Genomic DNA, 21,819 nt, shown 5'->3' with positions numbered 1-21,819 from the left:
TTGGCCTTGGAATGAGGTAGTGGGTCATACGGTAAGTGCATATTTAACTTTATAAGAAATTGCCCAAACTCTTGTCTAAAATAGTTCTGTCACTTTACATCACCACCAGCAAAGCAGGAGAGTTCCTGTCATTGCATGATCTTGTCAGCACTTGGTTTTGTCTTTTTTTTAAAAGCCATTCTCATGGTCTATAGTGGTATCACACTGCAGTGTTAATTTGTATTTCTCTAATGTCTAATGATGTGGAACACCCTTTGTGTATTTATTTGCCATCTGTATACCTGCTCTGGTCAAGTGCCTCTTCGAGTCTTTTGCCCTCTTTTTATTGGGTGGTTTGAATATTGAGTATTGTTGATATTGTGTATTCCTTATACATTCTAGGTGTGAAAGTCCTGTGTTGGATATGTGACCCGTAAACATTTTCTACTAGACTGCAATTTGTCTTTTCTTTCTCTTAGTAGTGTCTTTCATAGACATTTAAAAATTTTGATGAAGTTTATTTTTTAAATTTTTAAATTTTACTTTTGGCTGCGTCGGGTCTTAGTTGTGGCACACGGGCTCTTCTTTGCAGCAAGCGGGATTCTCTCTAGTTGCGGCGTGTGGGCTCAGTAGTTGTGGTGCGTGGGCTTTGTTGCCCCACGGCATGTGGGATCTTAGTTCCCTGACCAGGGATTGAACCCACGTCCCCGCATTGGAAGGCGGATTCTTTTTTTTTTTTTTAAAGAATTTCACTTTTATTTATTTATTTATTTTTGGCTGTGTTGGGTCTTCGTTTCTGTGCGAGGGCTTTCTCCAGTTGTGGCAAGCGGGGACCACTCTTCATCGTGGTGCGCGGGCCTCTCACTGTCGCGGCCTCTCTTGTTGCGGAGCACAGGCTCCAGACGCGCAGGCTCAGCAGCTGTGGCTCATGGGCCTAGTTGCTCCGCGGCATGTGGGATCTTCCCAGACCAGGGCACGAACCCATGTCCCCTGAATTGGCAGGCAGACTCTCAACCACTGTGCCACCAGGGGAGCCTCTGTAAGGCGGATTCTTAACCACTGGACCGCCAGGGAAGTCCCCTGATGAAGTTTAAATGGTCAGTAATTTCTCTTACAGATGATGCTTTTGGTGTTGTATTTGATTCTTTACATAACAAGATTATAAGAATTTTTTCCCCTATGTTTTCTTCTAGATGTTTTATGGCTTTGGGTTTTACATTTAGTCTGTGGCCCATTTTGAGTTAATTTTTGTATAAGGTGCGAGACATGGATCGAGGTTCTGATTTTTTTTCCATGTGGATGTCTAATTTTTTTTAAGAAATTTAAAATATGAAAAAAAACCTATTATGTTTACCCACATATTTACCTTGTCCAGTTCTTCATACTTCGTATAGATTAGAGTTTCCGTCTGGTGTTATTTTCCTTCTGCTTGGAGAATTTCCTTCAACCTAGTGATGGACTAGTAGTGAATTCTGAAAAATTACAAAGAGGTCTTTATATCACCTTTTAAAAAAATCTGCCTTATTGAAGTATAATTTATGTATAATAAAATTAGTCAGTTTTCATTGTACAGTTGTCACCTTCATTCTTGAAGGGTATTTTTGCTGGATGTAGAATTCTAGGCTGACTGTTACTTTCGGCTTTCAGTAGACGTTCTCTTGTCTTCTGAAATGCATTTTTTTCCCTCAGGAAATCATAATCATTCTTCTCTGAGTTTCTCTGTATGAGTTGTGTCTTTTCTTTTCAGGCTGCTTTTATTTCCGCTTATATTTTGTTGAGCTTTTTGGACATGTGCTTTTATACCATTATTCCTTCAAATATCTTGTGCCCCTCCCCCCACAACTCCAATTAAACATGTTTTTGTCCCTGACATCCCAAGGCTCTGGTTATTTATTAGTTTTTAGCCTTTTTTTCTGTTTAGGCTTTAGATGGAGTAGTTTCCATTGCTGTTTCTTCATGGTCGCTGATCTTTTCTGCAGTTCCGTTTTGCTCTTATTTGTATGTTCCATTTCTGCCCTCATCGAGTTCCTGCTTTTACATTTTTTAAAAAGTTCTGATTGTATTTTATAGCTGGTTTTAAAGCCTTTGCCTGCTAATGCTGTCCACTTTGTTATTTCTTGGTCTGTTTCTACCTACTGATTTTTCTCCTCCTTTGGATCACCTTTTCGTGGTTCTTCACGTGTCTATTAATTTTGTAACAGGTGCTGGACATCGTGGATGTTGAGCACTAGCTGTCTTGTCCTGAGTCTCTCATAGTGGAGTTAAGTGGAATTTCCATAATGAGTAATGATTTTGAGCACTTTTCCATACTCTTGGCAGCTTGTCTGTCTTCCTTTGTGAAGTGCCCATTTAAATCTTCTTTCCCACACTTTTGTAGGGTGAGTTGTCTGTCCTTTTCTCACAACTTTTCGTGAGCTTCTAAGTACTCTGAATAGACCTCTTCTGTCAGACAAGTGTCGTAAATATCTTTTCCCACTCTGCAACTTGTCATCTTCTTAATATAATTTTGATGTAGTAAGTTTATTAACTTTTTTCTCTTTATCAATAGCTATTCTTATATCTTGTTTAAAGAAATCTTCCTTTACCTCCAGATCAGTGTAATGTTCTTCTGTGTACCTTAAAGTTGTCTTTTTGATTTGAAATCATTTAAAGTTTGCAGAAATGTTTCAAGATAAGCACAAAGAACTCCCGTATACCTTTCCCTCAGACTCACTAGCTGGTAGGAATTTGCCACATTTTGCTTTGTCATTCTTTTTCTCTTTTTATGTATAGGTTGTTTTTTCTTTTTTTTTTTCCTCTGAACCATTTGAAGACAAGTTGCAGATGTTATGCTCTTTTACCCCAAAATACTGAGCATTGCTTACAAACAGGACATTCTCTTGCATAAACACAGTACAGTGTTCAAAACTCAGGAAATTCAGGGTTTTTTTGTTTTGTTTTGTTTTGTTTATTTATTTATTTTGGCTGTGCTGGGTCTTTAGCTGCGGCACGTGGGATCTTCGTTGCGGCATGCGTGCAGGATCTAGCTCCCTGACCAGGGATCGCACCCGGGCCCCCTGCATTGGGAGCGCAGAGTCTTACCCACTGGACCACCAGGGAAGTCCCCAGGAAATTCAGTTTTGACCCAGCACTACTATATAATCAACGATGCTTAAATTTCCGTGCTTAAATTTCTCCAGTTGTCTCAGTATTGTCCTTTGTGGTCATGTTGGGTTTTTCTGATCCAGTATTCAATTCAGAATCACACATTGCGGGCTTCCCTGGTGGTGCAGTGGTTGAGAATCTGCCTGCCAATGCAGGGGACATGGGTTCGAGCCCTGGTCTGGGAAGATCCCACATGCCGCGGAGCAACTCGGCCCGTGAGCCACAATTACTGAGCCTGCGTGTCTGGAGCCTGTGCTCCGCAACAAGAGAGGCCGCGACAGTGAGAGGCCCGCGCACCGCGATGAAGAGTGGCCCCCGCTTGCCGCAACTGGAGAAAGCCCTCGCACAGAAACGAAGACCCAACACAGCCGTAAATAAATAAATAAATGAATGAATGAATGAATCACACATTGCATTTCTGGTTATTCTCTTTAGTCCTTTTATTCTGGAATAGATTCTCAGCTTTTATCCTTCATGAGACTTTCCTTTTGAAAGACCATGGGCTGGCTGTTGTGCAGAAGGTCCCTCTGTTTGGGTTTGCTGGGTGTCGTCTCACGATTGGGTGCCTGGTGTGCGTCTCTGCTGGAATTCCACAGGAACAATGCTGTGTCCTTCTCCAGCCACGACCCTGGTCTGGCTCAGTGTTGGTGATGGCCCCTTAGGTCATTTGGTCAAGGTGATCTCTGCCAGGTAGAGTCACTGTGAGAAGAGAAGGTGTGTCATTAACCTTTCACCCAACCCTTTTAGTGTTTATTGATGATTCTTGCCTGGATTGATCACTACTCTGATGGTTGCAAAGTGGTGATCAAAACTCCATAACTCCTACATTTATTGGTTGGTGGTCTTTTGTACGGAAGAGCTTCTCCAGACCCCCTACTTATTTATTTTATTCCTTCACTTGTTGTTGTTGTTTATTTGGTGTTAGTATAAAGTTGCTTTTTTTCTTTAAGCATTTTCATGTTGCCTTTTTCAGCAAAATATCCCAGGCTCATCTTGTGCTTTCTGTTTCCCAGCCCTGGAGTCAGCTTTTTTCCCTCTGAGTGGGGAATGGTATTTAGGAACCAAGATCTGGGTGCTACGTTTGCTTATTGCTACTAGGGTGCTGTTTTTATACCCTTTTAGTAGTCAGAGCTAGGAATTTATATATTTAAAAATCACGAGTTTGTACTGATATCTCCAAATTTAACTCCATGTCCTAGGCTTCTCCCAGCCTCCTCTCTTCCTTACGTCTGTTTTCCCCTCTAACAGTCAAGATTCAGACTCTCCTGCTTTCTTATTAAGGCTTTTCTCTCTGTAGTAGATCTGGAATTGATTTTTTTTTTTAATGTGGTGTGATATGGGGCTCAAGATTTACTTTTTTTTTTTTTTAAGAGGATTTTTAAAAAATTTATTTATTTATTTATTTATTTTTGGCTGCGTTGGGTCTTTGTTGCTGCGTGCAGGTTTCTTTAGTTGCAGCGAGCAGGGGCTACTCTTTGTCGCGGTGCACGGGCTTCTCATTGCAGTTGCTTCTCTTGTTGCAGAGCACGGGCTCTAGGCACGCAGACTTCAGTAGTGTGGCACGCAGGCTCAGTAGTTGTGGCTCGTGGGCTCTAGAGCACAGGCTCAGTAGTTGTGGTGCACGGACTTAGTTGCTTCGCGGCATGTGGGATCCTCCCGGACCAGGACTCGAACCTGTGTCCCCTGCATTGCCAGGCAGATTCTTAACCACTGTGCCACCAGGGAAGTCCCATAAGTCTCTTTGCTTTTTCTTTTCCTTTTTTAATTTATTTATATTTATTTTTTGCTGCGTTGGGTCTTCATTGCTGCACGCCGGCTTTCCCTAGTTGCGGCGAGCGGGGCCTACTCTTCGTTGCAGTGTGTGGGCTTCTCATTGTGGTGGCTTCTCTTGTTGCGGAGCATGGGCTCTAGGTGCGCGGGCTTCAGTAGTTGTGGCTCGAGGGCTTAGTTGCTTCGTGCATGTGGGATCTTCCTGGACCAGGGCTCGAACCCGTGTCCCCTGCATTGGCAGGTGGCGGATTCTTTTTTTTTTTTTAAATGAGACCTTTTATTTATTTGTTTGTTTTATTTTTGGCTGCATTGGGTCTTCGTTGCTGTGCGCGGGCTTTCTCTAGTTGCAGTGAGTATGGGCTACTCTTCGTTGCGGTGCAAGGGCTTCTCGTTGCAGTGGCTTCTCTTGTTGCGGAGCACGGGCTCTAGGCGCACGGGCTTCAGTAGTTGTGGCACACGGGCTTCAGTAGTTGTGGGGCACGGGCTTAGTCGCTCCGCGGCATGTGGGATCTTCCCAGACTAGGGCTTGACCCTGTCCCCTGCATTGGCAGGCGGATTCTCAACCACTGCGCCACCAGGGAAGCCCCAGCCTTTTCTTTAAATATTGAAATGGTCATATAGTTTTGCTTTCCTGCTCTGTTGATGTTATAAATTGCTTTTTCGAATATTAAAAAACCTTGTGTTTCTGGAATAAGCTCAACCTAGTTGTGATGTAGTATCCTTTTTACATACCTCTGGATTCAACTGCCTAATTTTTTTGCCCTTTTTGGGGGGGCTCTCTGGAGCTGTGACCACCCCCAGTCAGTGTTCATCTCCTAGAAGGAGGCCTCAGGTGGGTTGCCAGGTGTCCAGCAGTTGCTAAATCGAGGGAGCCACTCCCATCTGGCCAGACCCTGAGCGTGGAGCCCCTGCCTCTGCTGGGGGTGCCCCCCTGCCCCCCACAGAGCTCCAGCCTAAACATTGGGAAGCCTGTTAAATGCATACCCCCCATCCACACAAGGCACACAGTGTGGGCGCCAGTGTAGGTACCCCAAACCCACATCAGAGGAGCGGGAGTTTGGACCCAGCGCCTGGACCACCGGCTGCATGGGACAAGCCCGTGCTTTTCATATTGCCTCATATTTTCTCTAGGATTTTTGCCACTATGTGGACCAGAGAGGGTGCCCTCTAATTTTCCTTAAAGGTAATCTCTCCCTTTTTTGCTAGCAAGGTTATCTGGCCTCATAAAATGATTCGAGAATTATCACCCCTCCCCCCTTTTAAAAATGACCTGGAAGAGTTTGTATAACATTAGTCCATTTCTTAAGTATTTGAAGTAATGCCCAGATGAAGCCACTGAGGCCTGGAGTTTTTTGCAGGATGGTATTTATTAGATTCATGTCTTCATTAGGTCCAAATTCAAATTTCTTTTTCTTCTTGTGTCAGTGTTGGCAAGTTGTGTTTCTCTTCAAGTTTATAGGTTTCATCTAATTTTTAGATTTATTGGCGTGAATCTACTACTTATATCCTCTTAAAATCTTCCTAACGTTTATCGAAGAAAGTGGCAAACTGTGACATGGGGCACATCTGCCCCATGGCCTGTTTTGGTAGAGCCCACAAACTAAGGATGCTGTTTATATTTTTAAAGAGATGTTTAAAAGGAAAAAAAAGCAAAAACGAAGGATATTCAACAGAACCCAGCCTAAAAGATTGACCCTCTGGCCCTTTACAGTAAAAGTTTGCCAACCCCTGTTCTGTAGAATCTGCCGTGTCATGTTAATACAATATTAACAATTAATATTGTTAATTTGTGTCTTTTTGCCTCTGCCTCATTATCCTTCATTCAGTCTTGCTAGAGAGTTTCCAACATACTAGTCTTTTCAAAGAACCAACTTTTGGATTTTTCCCTCTTATGTATACAGTTGACCTTGGGACTGCATGGGACCACTTATACACGGATTTTTTATAATAAATACAGTAGCTGTAAATAAATATACATTTCTCTTTCACATTTTCTTTTCCTTTTTGATGTCTAGTGCTGGTAACACATATAATACCTACAGTGTTCTGTATCATATAAGACAATATCGATGCAGGTACTAAGAGACAGATGATTCATCTTGTAAACAGATGATGTAAGCTTACGATATTCAGTGAATACAGTCTAGTACTGTAAATGTATTTTCTCTTCCTTATGATTTTCTTAACAACATCTTCTTTTCTCTAGCTGACTAAGAATACAGTAGAAATACATGTAACATACAAAATGTGTGTGAACTGACTGCATATGTAAGGTTTCTGGTCAACAGTAAGCTATTAGTAGTTAAGTTTTGGGGGGGAGACAGAAGTTATATGCAGCTTTCCGACTGCTCAGGGGTTTGGTGCACCAACCCTCTCATTGTCTAAGGGTCAACTGTACTTATATATATATATATATTTTTAATTTCAATTTATTTCTACTTCCTCTGAGTTAATCAGCTATTCTTTTCCTAGATTTTTTTTTTTTAAGTTATACAATTTTTATTTATTTATTTATTTATTTATGGCTGTGTTGGGTCTTCGTTTCTGTGCGAGGGCCCTCTCCAGTTGCGGCAAGTGGGGGCCACTCTTCATCGCGGTGCGCGGGCCTCTCACTATCGCGGCCTCTCTTGTTGCGGAGCACAGGCTCCAGACGCGCAGGCTCAGCAATTGTGGCTCACGGGCCTAGTTGCTCCGCGGCATGCGGGATCCTCCCAGACCAGGGCTCGAACCCGTGTCCCCTGCATTGGCAGGCAGATTCTCAACCACTGCGCCACCAGGGAAGCCCTCCTAGTTTTTTGTTTTTTTTTTTTTTTTTTTTTTTTATAAATTTATTTATTTATTTATAGCTGTGTTGGGTCTTCGCCTCTGCGCAAGGGCTTCCTCTAGTTGCGGCGAGCAGGGGCCACTCTTCATCGCGGTGCGCGGGCCTCTCACTGTCGCGGCCTCTCTTGTTGCGGAGCACAAGCTCCAGACGCGCAGGCTCAGTAGTTGTGGCTCACGGGCCTAGTTGCTCCGCGGCATGTGGAATCTTCCCAGACCAGGGCTCGAACCCGTGTCCCCTGCATTGGCAGGCAGATTCTCAACCACTGCGCCACCAGGGAAGCCCTCCTAGTTTTTTGATCGATTGATTTCTCAGCCTTTTAAAATATATGCACTTTAGGGCTGTCCATTTCCTGGTCAGCACGGCTTAATTCTACCCAACACATTTTGATACGTCGTATTTCCATTATCATTCAATTAAAAATATTTCCCAGTGCTTTTGTGACTTTTCTTTTCTTGACCCTTGGGTTATGTAGTGGTGTGTTGCTTACATTTTCAAACATGTTTTGGATTTTCCGGTCATCTATTTGTTGTAATTTCTGAATTAAATTTCCTGTGGTCACAAAATATATTCAGACCACTTCATTCATTGCTCTGACGTCTGTTGAGACTCTGTGCCCCAGCAAATGTTCCATATGCACTAGACAAAAACTATGTTGCACCAATAATTAAATCAAATCTTGCATACTCTTTCAGATTTGTTTTTATCTTCTTATGTTGGCTCAAGAGATGGGGTGTTCAAATCTCCAAGTAGGCTTATAGATTTGCCATTTCTCCTTTTAGTTCTGCCGGTTATTATGAAGTTTTGATTTGGGTGCCTATCAGTTGCAGGCTTGTTTCATCTTCCTGGTGAACTGGTCCTCTTATCATCGTGAAACATCCTGTAGCACCAGGAAAGCTTCTTGCTTTGCAGTCTGCGTGGTCTTACATCAGCAGAGCTGCCCTGGTATCCTTCTCTTTGATGTTCACCTGGTGCACCTTTTCCGCCATCTTTCGCTTTCAAACTTTCTTTTGTTTGAGATTGTCCTTTTGTTTAAGATTGTCTCTTGGGTTTTGTTTTTTTAATCCGGACTTAACAGTTTTTCACTGGAGTGTTTAGTCCACTTACATTTCATGTAATTACTGGTATCTTTGGGTTTCATCTACCATCTTAACTATTTTCCCTTTGTCGCCTCTGATCTTCTGTTGTTTCTCCATTTTTTTCCCCTTCTTTCAGGTTAATCAAGCATTTTGCTCTATTTGCTTTTCCATGCCTGTTGTAAGTTTGTCTACTGGTCTCTTAAGGGTTGGAGGTTTCAACATTCATCCTGACTCACAACCTTCCTTCAAGGAGCCTCACAAAGGCCTCCATCACTTTAGCCTCTTTGTGCCCCCTGTCGCACTGGTTGGGGTTGTTTGCATGTTTTGAGCTGCACCAGCCCTTTTGTTGTTGTCATTTTAAATAGTTGTGTTTATACTTACCTGCACATTTATTTTTTCCACGTATTCCTGCTTTACCCTCGCCCTCTTTTTTGGGGGGCATCACACCGCGAAGCTTACAGGATCTTAGTTCCCCAACCAGGGATTGAACCCGCGCCCTCGGCACTGAAAGCGCTGAGTCCTAACCATTGGACCACCAGGGAATTCCCTACCCTCGCCCTCTTATCTGGGATCACTTTCTTCATGTGGCTTCATGTCTTTAATCAGTTTGGAGTTCTGGGTCATTATAGCTTCCCACATGCACCCGCCCTCCTTCCCGGGCTCCCGTGACACGCGTGGTGTGCATTCACCGCGTCCTGGGAATTCCAGGTGACTTTTATTCTGTTTTATGACTTTCCTATTTCTTTTTTCTTCTGCTGCTTTAACCTGGAAGTTTTGGATTGAATTATTTTCCAGTTCACCAATCTTCTCATCTGCTCTGTTTAATTTCCTTTTCAACCAATCATATTTCTAGGATTTGATTGTTTTTATTGATTCTGGTTTTCTGGTGAAATTCTCCATCTTGTACATTTCTTGCACAAATTAAGAGTCGTTATTTGAAAAGCAGTGTCTGCCTGTTTAACCTGTTACAGATCGCCCATGGGTCTGATCTAATGTCTCTTTGTAAATTGTGGGGGTTTTTTTTAATCATTTGGCTCTGCTTTCTTGTATTGCTGGTAATTTTTTATTGAATGCTTCACATTGTGTGAAGACATTTTGGAAGCTCTAAGCAGAGCTGCTCCAGAGAGGGTCCGGGACCTGTTAGAGGTCTGCCTGAGCGGCCGTCGGATTTATCAAGCAGTGATGTGACCTCCTGGAGTAAGTCAGGCTGGGCGCTCCTGGTTGCCCTGCTCCTGGGCCCTGGCTGTTCCCGGGTCTCGGCTGAAAGCCTGGGTGTTCCCCAGAGCACCGCCTGCTCGGCAGGCCCCAAATCTCAGTGTTTGTCCAGCCCATACGTGGGACGCCACATTCTTTTTTGAATTTATTTATTTTATTTTTGGCTGCGTTGGGTCTTCGTTGCTGCGCGTGGGCTTTCTCTAGTTGCGGCGAGCGGGAGGTACTCTTCGTTGTGGCACGCTGGCTTCTCATTGCGGTGGCTTCCCTTGTTGCAGAGCATGGGCTCTAGGCGCATGGGCTTCAGTAGTTGTGGCACACGGGCTCAGTAGTTGTGGCTCACGGGCTCTAGAGCGCAGGCTCAGTAGTTGTGGCTCGTGGGCTCAGTAGTTGTGGCACGTGGGCTCAGTAGTTGTGGCACACAGGCTTCAGTAGTTGTGGCACACAGGCTCTAGAGCGCAGGCTCAGTAGTTGTGGCTTGCAGGCTCAGTAGTTGTGGCGCACAGGCTTAGTTGCTCTGCGGCATGTCGGATCTTCCCGGACCAGGGCTCGATCCCCTGTCCCCTGCATTGGCAGGTGGTTTCTTAACCACTGTGCCACCAGGGAAGTCCCCGTAAGTTTGTTTTCTATGTCTGTTGAGTCTGTTTCTGTTTTGTAAATAAGTTCATTTGTATCAGTTTTTAAGTTCCCACATATAAGTGGTATCTCATGATACCACTTTCTCTGTCTGATTTACTTCACTTAGTACGACAGTCTCTACTGGGCAACTTTTTTGAATGCAGCTTTTAGAGTTGTTCTTGCTGAGGGGCTCAGTCCACTATTGGCTACTGCCTCCTACTCACAGTGGGCGTCTCCGGGGTATTTTACAAGTTCAGTGCATTTATTTTTGTGTAGCTAACGTGTGCTTGTTATCTTAAAGAATGTAGAACGATCATACAGTGAAAAGCCGTTCTCCCGCGTGGCCCCTCTGCCTCCCACTCTGGTTCCCAGAAGCATCCACAGTTGGCCTGGCATCCACGGGTGGGCAGGGAGGCTGCCAGCTTCTCAAGGTCGGCACTGGGCAGGAGGATGGAGAACAGAAACGGGACAGGGTCAGATTGGCGATAGAAGAGCTGCCGGCATCACTGTGGTGGGTGTGAGGGGACCAGGCAGGGGACCAGTGGGGTCTCCTAGGGCCAGATTTGGGCGCAGGAGACAAAAAAACCCAGAGCCCTGGGCCTGGGGAGGGGCAGCACCAGGTTTCATTGGGACGGGCTGAGTGGGAGGGGGAGCTGCCCAGAGGGAGTTTCAAGTGTACCGAGCTGTGGCCCGGGGGGCCGGTCACCAGGTCTGGTGGCCGCGGTGCAGGCTTGCACTGGCCGCAAAGCCCTGCTGGAGCACCGTCCAAGGTCTGGTCTCTCGGCCCTGCGTCTTCCCCAGCAGCTATGCCTGTAACTTCCTGAGCACGGGGCCTGGAGACCCGCTGTGTCCCTTTGTGTCCTGGCAGCTGGGGTTTACACACAGGTCCTCCCGACTCTTGGCCTCGTGTTTCTGTTTCCACCTTTATTTTTCTTTCTTACTGGCTTTCCCTGCCAGACTTTTGCTATTTTTTACCCCACACGCCAAATTGCATTGGCTCTTGGATGCATTTCGTGCCCCCGTTTTAGATCCAAGAAATGGGATGCATCTTACAGCCGGTGGTGTATCACAGTTACGTTGCTGTCACGTAAAAGACAGAATGATGCCCGTGGTGACCCCCCCAGCCGCCTGGGCCCAAGTGCACCTGCAGGAGCCGCCTCCTGCCCTGCTCCTGGGATGCTGATACAGGTGTGCCCAATGCAGATGCCCTTCACGGGTGTGGCCCTTTCAGAACTGCCAGTCTGGTTGGCACTGAGCTGGCAGCTGCAGAGATGGGCTAGATCGCCCACCCGTGGTGCGTTTGTCATGAGTGGAGGCCACCCGGAGCTGAGCGGAAGGGGGCTGGGGAGGGCTGGGCGGCCGCCTGGGCACGGAGTGGTGTGGCCTGAGTGTCCACCACCCAGAACAGCTCCGTCAACCAACCCCCAGGGCCCCAAGACTCCACCGTGCTGCTCCGACAGTCACCCCCCAACCCCATCCCCTGGCAGCCACTGATCTCTGTCCCATGGTTCTGTCTTTGGAGTGTGTCCGACCCATGGACCTGCCCAGGAGATAACCCTGGACACTGGCCCCTCTGCTGGGCGCAGGGAACCTGGGATCCATCCAAGTTGTGCATCAGTAATTTGTTCCTTCTTGCGGCCCTGTGGTGACTGTCGTGTGGACGGCTTCCTGGCTGTCCCTTCCCCTGACGCAAGACATTGGGTGTTTCCAGTTTGGGGCATCTGTGAGCAGAGCGGGTGTGGACATTTCTGTACAGGGTTCGTTGTGTCCAGCCCTCATTTCTTTCTTCTCCTGGGTAAATACCTAAAAGTGGAATTGCCGGCTCAGCTATGCATACGGTTAACTTTATAACAAACTGCCGCATGGTTTCCAGTGTCCTCACTGCCGGGACGAGCATTCCAGTGGCTCCGTGTCCTTGCCGGCCTGTGCTGTGCTCAGGTCCCGCTGAGCCGTCCTAACCGCGAGCAGTGGTGTCTCAGCACGGCTTTAATTTCCATTTTTCTAAGGGCTCAGGATGTTGAACATCTTTTCATCTGCTTATTTGCCATCTATGTGTTCTCTGGCGAAGTGTCTGTTCAGATCTTTTGCCCATTTTTTTTTTTTTTTAAGCATCTTTATTGGAGTATAATTGCTTTACAATGGTGTGTTAGTTTCTGCTTGCCCATTTTTAAAATTGGGTTTTTCGTTTTCCTTCTGTTGAGGTTTGAGAAGCCTCCCTGGAGGCACGTGGTTTGCAGATCTTTCCTTGGTCGGTGGTAGCTGGCTTGTCTTCTCCTCTTTCATAGACAAGAGTTCTTCATTTTGATGAAGTTTAGTTTCTCATTTAATTTCTTTTAGGGATTGCGCTTTTGGAGTCACGTCTAGGCTTTTAGCTGAACCCAAGATCACAGATTTTCTGGTGAAAGTTTTGTAGTTTTGTGTTTTACGTTTAGGTCTGCGACCCACTTTTGTTCATCTTTGCATAAGCTGTGAGGTTCGGCTCATGGGTTTGTGCCTGTGTGTGACCTGTGACTTGGCACCGTTTGTTGGGAGACTGTCACTTCCTTCTTTGGGTATGTGTGCATCTTTATCACAGATCGGCCAAGCATACTTGTGTGGGTCTGTCTCTGGACCGTGCACTGTGTGTCTGGCAGGCCTGGTCACTATGCTTTGTGGGGAGCCAGTGTTGGGTGGTGTGGTGCAGCATTTTTCTTTCCATTTGGTTTTCAGTTGTATTTTTCTATATAATTAAGAACTAGGGGTTCGGTTTCTTATGCTGCCATCTGAACAAACGGCATACACTTTTGTGGAGTGGGGATCACCCTTATTGTCCTCTGTCCACCCCACCCAACCTCAGCAAAGCTACACTGCGGCTGGACCAGGGCGGCTCGGGCACCTGCCGGTGGTCACCCACATTGCCGGGGCTCCCGGGGGCGGGGGCTGCTTATGCTGTCTCTGATGGTGATTCCCTAGGACACACTATGGATTTGGGGACGGGAACAGGGGCCCTTTGGGCCTTCCTGGACATGACAGCATCCTGTGGTCGGGCATCTTGGTGTGTGTTGCCCAAGGAGAGGGTCCAGCAATTTCTTCAGATTCCCAGTCTTTGACCCTCAGGAGGTTAAGGAAGTTCAGGACTGAGGTCAACGTGACCCTCCCGGTTTCCCTCCTTCCATTCATTCTTTTTTTTTTTTTTTTTTGGCTGCGTTGGGTCTTGGTTGCTGTGCGCGGGCTTTCTCTAGTTGCAGCAAGCGGGGGCTACTCTTTGTTGCGGTGCGTGGGCTTCTCCTTGCGGTGGCTTCTCTTGTTGCGGAGCACGGGCTCTAGGCGCACGGGCTTCAGTAGTTGTGGCACGTGGGCTCAGCACTTGTGGCTCACGGGCTTAGTTGCTCCGCGGCATGTGGGATCTTCCCGGACCAGGGCTTGAACCCGTGTCCCCCTGCGTTGGCAGGTGGATTCTTAACCACTGTGCCACCCGGGAAGTCCCCCGTTCATTCTTTTAAAAAAAAATTTTTTTTATGGTGGTAGAGTGTAGCTAATATAAGATTTACTGTTAAGACCACTTATGAGTGCACAGAATCAGGTACATGCACATTGTGCCACCATCACCACCATCACCTCCAGAACTTTCTCATCTTCCCAAACTGTCCCCACTCGACACTTGCTCCCCTCCCCCCGCCCCAGCCCCAGGCCCCAGGCCCCAGGCCCCACCGTCCACTTCCTGCCTCCATGGGTTTGACTCCTTTAGGGACCTCACACGAGCGGGTCCTGCAGGCTGTGTCCGTCCGTGTCGGGCTCACCTCCCTTGCGTGATGTCTCCCCTGTTTGGGTTCAGGCAGGTGTCATGGTGGGGGCAGCAGGACCCTGAAGGCACAGCCTGGACCCCTCCTCCTCTCCAGCTAGAGACCCTGCAGGGCCCACCATGCACCCTGTGAACACACTGGTGTTTTCTTTGGCTCCTGTGGTCTGAGGGAAGCTTCTGCCTGCCTCTATCCCTGCTGCCCGTTTGCCCAGATTAGCTGCTGTTCCAGATCGTTCCATCGGGACCTTTACGACCGTGACTCACCTTCCCTACACACAGAGCGATTGCTCACCCCCCGAAACAAACAGCTAATTGCTTTCACGCGCTTCTCTTCAAATTTCACGGGGCCTAAATATTTGGAGCCCACGATCCTAGAAACCAACATTGTAAAGGGTTATAACCGGGGCCGTTGATGATACAGGCGGCCGCCCCGGTCCTGGGGCAGCAGGAGGCCGCCGGGTCCCCCGGTGCTCAGGGAGACCTGGGTGTGATCCGAGGGATCTCTGCAGGCTGCTACACCCCTGCCCACAGCCCACCGAGGGGTCTCCCATCACCCTTGCCGTCAGGCACTGGAGTGACCCCGCCAGAGGCCGCCAAGGAGACTGGAGGGGCCCCGTCACTATGTCCTGGTGCACAGACTCTCCTGGGTTTCCAGAACCTCTTGTAACTCGACACCCCTCCCTAGAAGGAGGGCGCTGGAAGCTCGGGCCGTGGTGGGTAATTTGGGGATGGGGAGGGACGGGGGCACATGAAGCAATTCGGAACACCTTTCCAGATGAGCCGCCACTCTGTTGAGGGTATTTTTAGCCTGCGCAGTATCCGGCACATGGCAAAGCAGAAATAGAAGTGGCTCTTTTGGTTCTTCTGGATCTGACAGCCTCTGGCTCTTGGGGAGCCGTGCTGGGGCTGGGGGGGGTGGTGGGCGTGCGGAGCGCAGACAACTTCTGCTGTTTGGAGAAACATTGTGGCCGAGGAGTTGTAGATGGGGATTATTTCTGCTGGTGAGCGCTCTTTATGTAAATGCCACGGCGCCAGCGTTGGCGCCCTGCTCCCGAGTCTGCGAGTGTAATCACAGCAGGCTTGGCGGGGGGGGGGGGGGGGGGGGGGGGGGGAGGGGGGAGGGGGGCGGGGCGGGCCGGGTAATTATGTTTTAAAATATCATCCGGGTTGTTTTTCCTGTGCTCCCTGAGCCCCTGGGTAATTCTGGGTTTGGAAGATTCTGGCGGCTCTCTGCTGATCTGCCCCCAGCCCCTGCCAGTGTTCCCCAAACATGCCAGGTGGGAGATGCTGCCCGACCCCCCCGAGCATCCACCCTTCTGACTTCTGCCCTGAGCTGTGCTGCAGCCTCGCCCAGGGCTTGGCTGATTCAGGAAAACTCCCTCCTTTGACCTGGAACTGTCCGCCGCCAGGCCGAAGGCACCGCGTGCCACCCTCGTCCTGTGCGTGCTGGCAGGTGCCTCCCTAGGAACGGCTGAGCCTTGTGGGGACGGGGAGGGGTGGCCTGGGGGTCCCCTGGTGGGGACTGGGGCTGACTCCGGAGCGGGTGATTCCAGACCCTGGCGGGGTGGGCTAGAGCAACAGGTGGGTCCCCAACCCATCCTCGGGGCTGGAACTGACCATCCTGCCTTCTCCCACGGGACTCGCCCTGTGGTTTGGGGGGTGCTGGCCCTTCAGGGACTGGGCAGCTCTGACCTTTCCCCCACAAGAGCTTGGTGCAGAGATAACTAGGGGCTAATTCATGCTCACACTGTGCCAGGTCTGGGGCTTGGGCACCCTTCTTTGCCAACCTCCCCCTCCTGAAGGGCTTCCAGGTCCTTCTCCCAATCCCCGCCTGGCCTCCCCCAGACTTAGGTGCCTCTGCTGAATTTCCCTGTGACCCCAAGAGAGTGTCACAGTGCAGAGGGGATGGGACACCGGCCAGCCCAAGGGGCTGCCTCTGACCATCTTGGAGTGGCCTCGAGACCTCCCCAACAGGCTCTGCCACTGAGCCCCTGCCCTGAGCCTGCTGGAGGAGAGCTTCCAGCCCAGCCTTGCCCTCTGGGTGTCTGAGCCCTGGGAGGTTTTACAAACTGCGCTCTCCACCCCCAGTGGTCACTGAGGCTGCTAATGAGAGCCGTCGTCCTCAGCAAGGAAAACCCAACCCCGAGTGGCCATCAGAGCGGCCCGGAGCCTTTCCAACCTGCAGACCCTGCCTGGGTGCCCGCGTGATGGGTGGGCGACGGGGGGACGGGCCCTGGGGCCTTCACCTGCAGGCCTTGCTGCTCAGCCAGGTGTGTGGCGTGGGCCCGCCCTGGAGCAGCTGTGATTTCTCAGCAACGACAGCTGCCGGGAGCAGGTGGCCTTCCCAGGAGTGACCCAGGATCGCCATGTGCTGGGGACACAGAGGAGGGAGGCCGTGCCCCTGCCCTGTGTCTGGCCGGGATGGATTGAGTGTGGGCCGCAGGGTGAGGAGTGCTGGACGGATGGCCGTGTGTGAGCCTGAACGGGGAGGCTGGCCTGCGGTGGAGCCCGGCCGGGTACCGGCCTCCAGCTGACCCTGCAGCGGGAGCTGGGCATGTGGTGCTGCCCGGGCTGCTGGCGCCGGGCAGGAAAATGAGGAGGGGGCGGGGGGCAGGCGCGGGGCAGGAAGTGGGGGCCTGCTTATAGGGTCTTGGGGCGCCAAGCCTGGTGAGGTGGGGTCCTGCCCACCATGGGGGCCTCCACGTGGCCGCTGCCCTCACCCAGCCTGGCTGCCTGCTGAACCCTCTGGGCTGGGCGCTCCCTGCGAGCAGGGGACAGGCCCTTGGCCTCCCAGCACCTGGGGAGGCACCTGGGTGTGCTGGGTGCCCAGCAAGTGCCCGATAGACTAGCCTCCCACCATGAGCCCGAGAGGGAACCCCCAGCCCAGCCTTGAGCCCCTCCAGAGGGCCCGTGGGTAGGTGGGTGGTTAGGAGGCCAGGGGGCGGGGATGGGGCCGAGACGGTCCTCTGCTTGGTGTCCTGTGAGTGGTGCTTGCGCTCAGGGTGTGATACGGGCACGTCAGAGGGGGCCTCCCCCACTCCCCACCCCCGCCGCCCCATCATAGCTGCAGGTGCTGGCGCGCCTGGGGGTCCCTGATGACCCCCAGTAGTGGTTTGTCAGGAACATTCCCAGATGGCCCGGAGGCCTGGAGCCGGCGTGGAGACAGGGTTGGCGCTGCCCAGCTGTGCCACCGCCTGGCTTTACTGTTGGCGAATATTGATGGAGCTGCTCTTGGCCAGGAATAATACATGGTGCAGCCTCTGGGGGCGGGGTGCCCACGCGCAGGGGGCTGCGTCCCCCCCACCTGTAGAACGGGGCTGCTGTGAGGAGACAGGCTGGGGAGCGGTTGACAGTACAGGTCTGTTCCCCTCCCCCGCTCTGCCCTTCCTCTGCCCGGTCCCCTTCGCGGGCCGCTCCCTCCCTGCCCCCACCCCCAGCCCTGAGCCCTCATTCCTGCTCACCCTGCAGGCCTCAGCCTGCTGGACACCCCCCCGGGAGCCTCCCGGGCCCCCAGCGACTTGCTCCCAGGCCGGCTGGGAGCCCCTCGCCTGCCTTCTCTGCTCTCTGGTTCACTCGGGTCCTCCCGGCAGGGGCAGCACCTGGTGGGCGGGGAGGGCGGGCATGCAGCAGGCCTGGCCCGGGCCTGGGTGGGCAGGAGGGGAGATCTGCTGTGTCCCTGACCGGGTGGCCTCTGGGCCCACAGTGCAAGAGAAGCCGGAGCCCGTGCCGCTGGAAAGCCGTTCCTGCGTCCTCATCCGCCGCGACCTGGTGGCCCTGCCCGCCAGCCTCATCAGCCAGATCGGGTACCGCTGCCACCCCAAGCTCTACTCCGAGGGGGACCCCGGCGAGAAGCTGGAGCTGGTGGCAGGTGAGGCCTCCCCCCACCCTGTCTGTTGTGTGCAGCTGCCCCGCCTGTGTTTTTTCTTCGGAGCTATGAACAACGGACTCATCACCAGTCAGTCAAAAAAAAAAAAAAAAAGAGCATCTTAAATTTCCTCTAATTTCCTTTCAGAAGAAAGTGTCATTAAGAGGAGTTATTCAATTGAATTAATTTAGCATTTTAATTGAATCCCCTGGGCTGGTCGTGCTTCTGATTGGCAGGGGCTGCAGCCATGATTGTGTTTTAATTTAGGTCGCGGATAAAACCAAGTCCCGTACAGTTTACTAGCGCCCCCCCCACCCCCAGCTCCCCAAGTGTCCAGTTGCCTCGTTCGAGGGGTAATGACCAGAGCTTCCAGACGGCAGCTCCCAGGCAGCAATGGACTTGTTTCTTCTGTAAAAACAAACAATACAATGGGGTCCAAAGCCCCTTAGGGCTCGTGCCTGTCGGAAATATTTATCTTCTCAGTGTTGGGATTCGTTCAGCCTCACAGCTCCTTGTAGATTTTTTTTGTCCGAGCTGTGAGGCTTGTGGGATCTTAGTTCCCTGACCAGGGATTGAACCCGGGGCCTCGGCAGTGAGAGCGCAGAGTCCTAACCGCTGGACCACCAGGGAAGTCCCTCCTTGTAGATTTTTAAGGCTGTCCGGCGGGAAGATGAGAATTGATGGGGCCTTCCCTCTTCCTCCGTGAGCTGCTGGGCCATCACTCCTGACCAGCACCCCGCCTGCCGCTCCCGGGCAACATCATGGGGTTCCTTCTGCCTGAGCCATCCCCACTTCTGGAACCACGCCTCAGCAGGCGGTCTCGCCTTTCAGCCGACAGGCGGGCAGCTGGGCGGTGTCGGCTGGTCTGGGTGGGCCTGGGTGGGGTGGGGACGCCCCCGGCCATGCCCCGAGTCCCCCGCCCCTGCGGGCTGGCGCCGTTCCAAGCAGCATCCAGCTCCTCTGTTCGGGGAGCGCCGGCATCAGGCTCCTCAGGGCCCTGGGGATGGGCGTGGTCCCCAGGGAGGCCTGTCTATCAGTCCGGGGTTGGGAAGGGTACAGGCCGGCTGCCTTCCCTGGCCAGGCCCCACCTGGCCCCAAGCCTCCTGCTAAGCCCCCCCCTTTACAGATCTCCCCACAGCGAGTGGGCTGTCCGGCCCGTGTGGCACAGGGTGACCTGCCCTGCTGTTGGGTTTGAGGCTCTGCAGACCTTGGGTGGGTTGAGGCCCCGCGGGACCCTTGGCGTGTCGTGGCCGGAGACGCCCGATGGTGGTCTCCATCCAGAATCAGCCCTGTGCTTCTTAACCGGGGCCTGTGGGCTTCTCTGGAGACCTGGCTCGTGGGGGACAAAACGTTAAGCCGGGGAAGGCCCCCCAAAGCCGGAGTGGCAGCTTTCACAGGGGGTCCTCGCGTCCCTGCCCTGCCCCGCCGCCGCCCAGAAGGGAACACTGCCTTGTTCATGTTTTCCGATGAGGAGATTCAGTACGTGCCCTGTAGAAAGTCAGATCATAGGCAAAGGCCCAGATGAGGCCCTGCAGGCTCCCGAGTGGGGCCGGCATGTCCTTGCCCTTCAGTGTTCTTCACGCCGGCTGACTCTTGCGGAAGCGCCTCTCTCCACGGGCAGCGTCCAGGGGAAACGGAGGCTCCTGTCGTCCCTGTCCTTGGTTGGCCTGAGCCCTGGTGGGGGCCCGGCCTGGCCAGACTGCGGGGCTCACTGGTCCTGTCTCTGCCCCGGGCTGGCTCTTCCCTCCCGGCACCGGGAGAGGTCCGTGCTGGGCAGGGGGAGCTGCAGCCCGACCACCATGACTCCAGCTCCCGTCACTGCCCGCGGCTCTTTGGTGTTCAGGGAGAACTGAGGCAAGATGACTGTTTCCCAAACCCAAACGCAGGTCATCAGCTCCAGGCAATCCCCTCGAGGCTGGGAGGGCAGTTTGGGGACAGCCCTTTGAAGCGTGTGACCAAGGCTGCCTGCTTCTGGTGACAGGGCCCCAGTGCAGCGAGGAAGGCCTGGAGCGTTGGTCCCCAGCCCCTCGGGGTCCCAGGCCTGGAGGGGTGCTGCCCCATACCCTCCCCCACCGACCCCCTCACCCGTGGTCCGCCCGTCCTGGCCCCAGCAGCGCCTGGGCTGCCCGTGGCCCTGGGTCTGGGGTTGAGGGCCTCCCTTTTGTGTCTGGGGGCCGCAGGCTCTGGCGTCTACATCACGCGCGGGCAGCTGATGAACTGCCACCTCTGCGCAGGGGTGAAGCACAAGGTTCTGCTGCGGCGCCTCCTCGCCACCTTCTTCGACAGGTAGGTCCCCCGCGGGCCCTGCGGTCTCTAGAATCTTCTCTAGACAAGGCCGTGCGTCCAGGGTCCCCCACCTTCCCGACCTCACAGGTGTCAGCCCGAGGCCATCGGCCAGACCTGGGTCTGGGGAGGGCTTGTGGACCCCCCACAAAGTGAAGAACCGCACCGGCTCCACGTCACTGTTGGTGGGGGGGCTCCTTTCCCTAAGGGGCGGCGGGGCATGCAGGCAGGGACCCCGTTCCCGTGCGTCCCCTCCAGCCGGCAGCCTCACGCTGCCCCCCTTACTGTCCCCCCGCCAGGAACACGCTGGCCAACAGCTGTGGCACGGGCATCCGCTCGTCCACCAGTGACCCGAGCCGCAAGCCGCTGGACAGCCGCGTCCTGAACGCTGTGAAACGTAAGAGGAGGACTGGGGTCTCGGGGGTGGGGAGGCGTCTCAAGGAGCTCCAGGAGCCCCCAGGCCCTTGGATGTCAGCCTGGGAAAGGTGGCTTCTCCCCAGGAGCAAGCCGGGCCGCAGGGTCGAGGGGGAGAAAAGAGCAGCTCGCGGGGGCCCGATCTCGAGGTGTTAACATTCTTGGTAGGTTTCCAAGCGTGATGAATTCAGCTGCGAAACTATTTTAATATGTGAAATAGATCTAATTTTCCTTTTGGAACAAAACCGCTTATTTACATTTTGGGGTTATTTTGAGCCTTTGCCATCTGCTTGGCCCGCTTCTGCCTCCCGCTGCTGGGCCCGTGGGGGCGGAGTGTGGTCCATCTCAGTGGCAGACCGCCGCCCCCGTCCCCCCCGCACCCCCCAGACGAGGAGGAAGCCACCGGTGCCCGGCACGAGCCAGTGCAGCCAAGAGCACGTCCTCCTGTAGCTGTCGGCACGCGAAACACTGTCTTAGTTTTCTTGCTTAAAAAATCTCTCTTGTGAGGCTAATTCTGTTTTAGAGCAAAGAGGGGCCTTTGCAGCCAGTAATCGCATCCCAAAGCATGGGTGGGGTGCCGGCAGGGGCTCTGGGAAGATGCCGAGAGGGGGTGCAGCTGGTGCTGCCCCAGAGCAGGGCTCACAGTGGAGGGGGCTCACCCTGGGGGACCCGCCTCTGGGTTCCGTGCTGTTCGGAGAGCTGGATCTTGTGTCTCCTGGAGGAGAAGCGGGGAGAGGACGTATTGTTATTACTGCTGCTGCTGATGCCACTGCTGGGCTGGGGTCTCCGGGCCGGGGACTGGGCTGAAGACAGGTGTCAGCCGGCCCCCGGCCTCACTCCTTGCCAGCCCTTT

The 21,819-nt window shown here is 52.3% G+C and overlaps 1 protein-coding gene across 3 annotated transcripts in view; it reads left to right on the top strand.

Moving 5' to 3' along the window:
• NACC2 (NACC family member 2) overlaps window positions 1–21,819 on the top strand; it is a 93,931-nt gene that overhangs the window by 67,323 nt on the left and 4,789 nt on the right. For all 3 annotated transcript variants that reach the window (XM_036855399.1, XM_036855400.1, XM_036855398.1), the window contains exons 3-5: window positions 18,108–18,272; window positions 20,450–20,555; window positions 20,852–20,949. In XM_036855399.1, the coding sequence (XP_036711294.1) occupies window positions 18,108–18,272; window positions 20,450–20,555; window positions 20,852–20,949 (369 nt within the window). The remainder of the gene's footprint in view (window positions 1–18,107; window positions 18,273–20,449; window positions 20,556–20,851; window positions 20,950–21,819) is intronic.

Source organism: Balaenoptera musculus, chromosome 6, assembly GCF_009873245.2.
Source record: "Balaenoptera musculus isolate JJ_BM4_2016_0621 chromosome 6, mBalMus1.pri.v3, whole genome shotgun sequence".
Classification (NCBI taxonomy): Eukaryota; Metazoa; Chordata; class Mammalia; order Artiodactyla; family Balaenopteridae; genus Balaenoptera; species Balaenoptera musculus.
The sequence above is the reverse complement of the archived record's forward strand: the minus strand, read 5'-3'. Positions and strand labels throughout refer to the sequence as shown.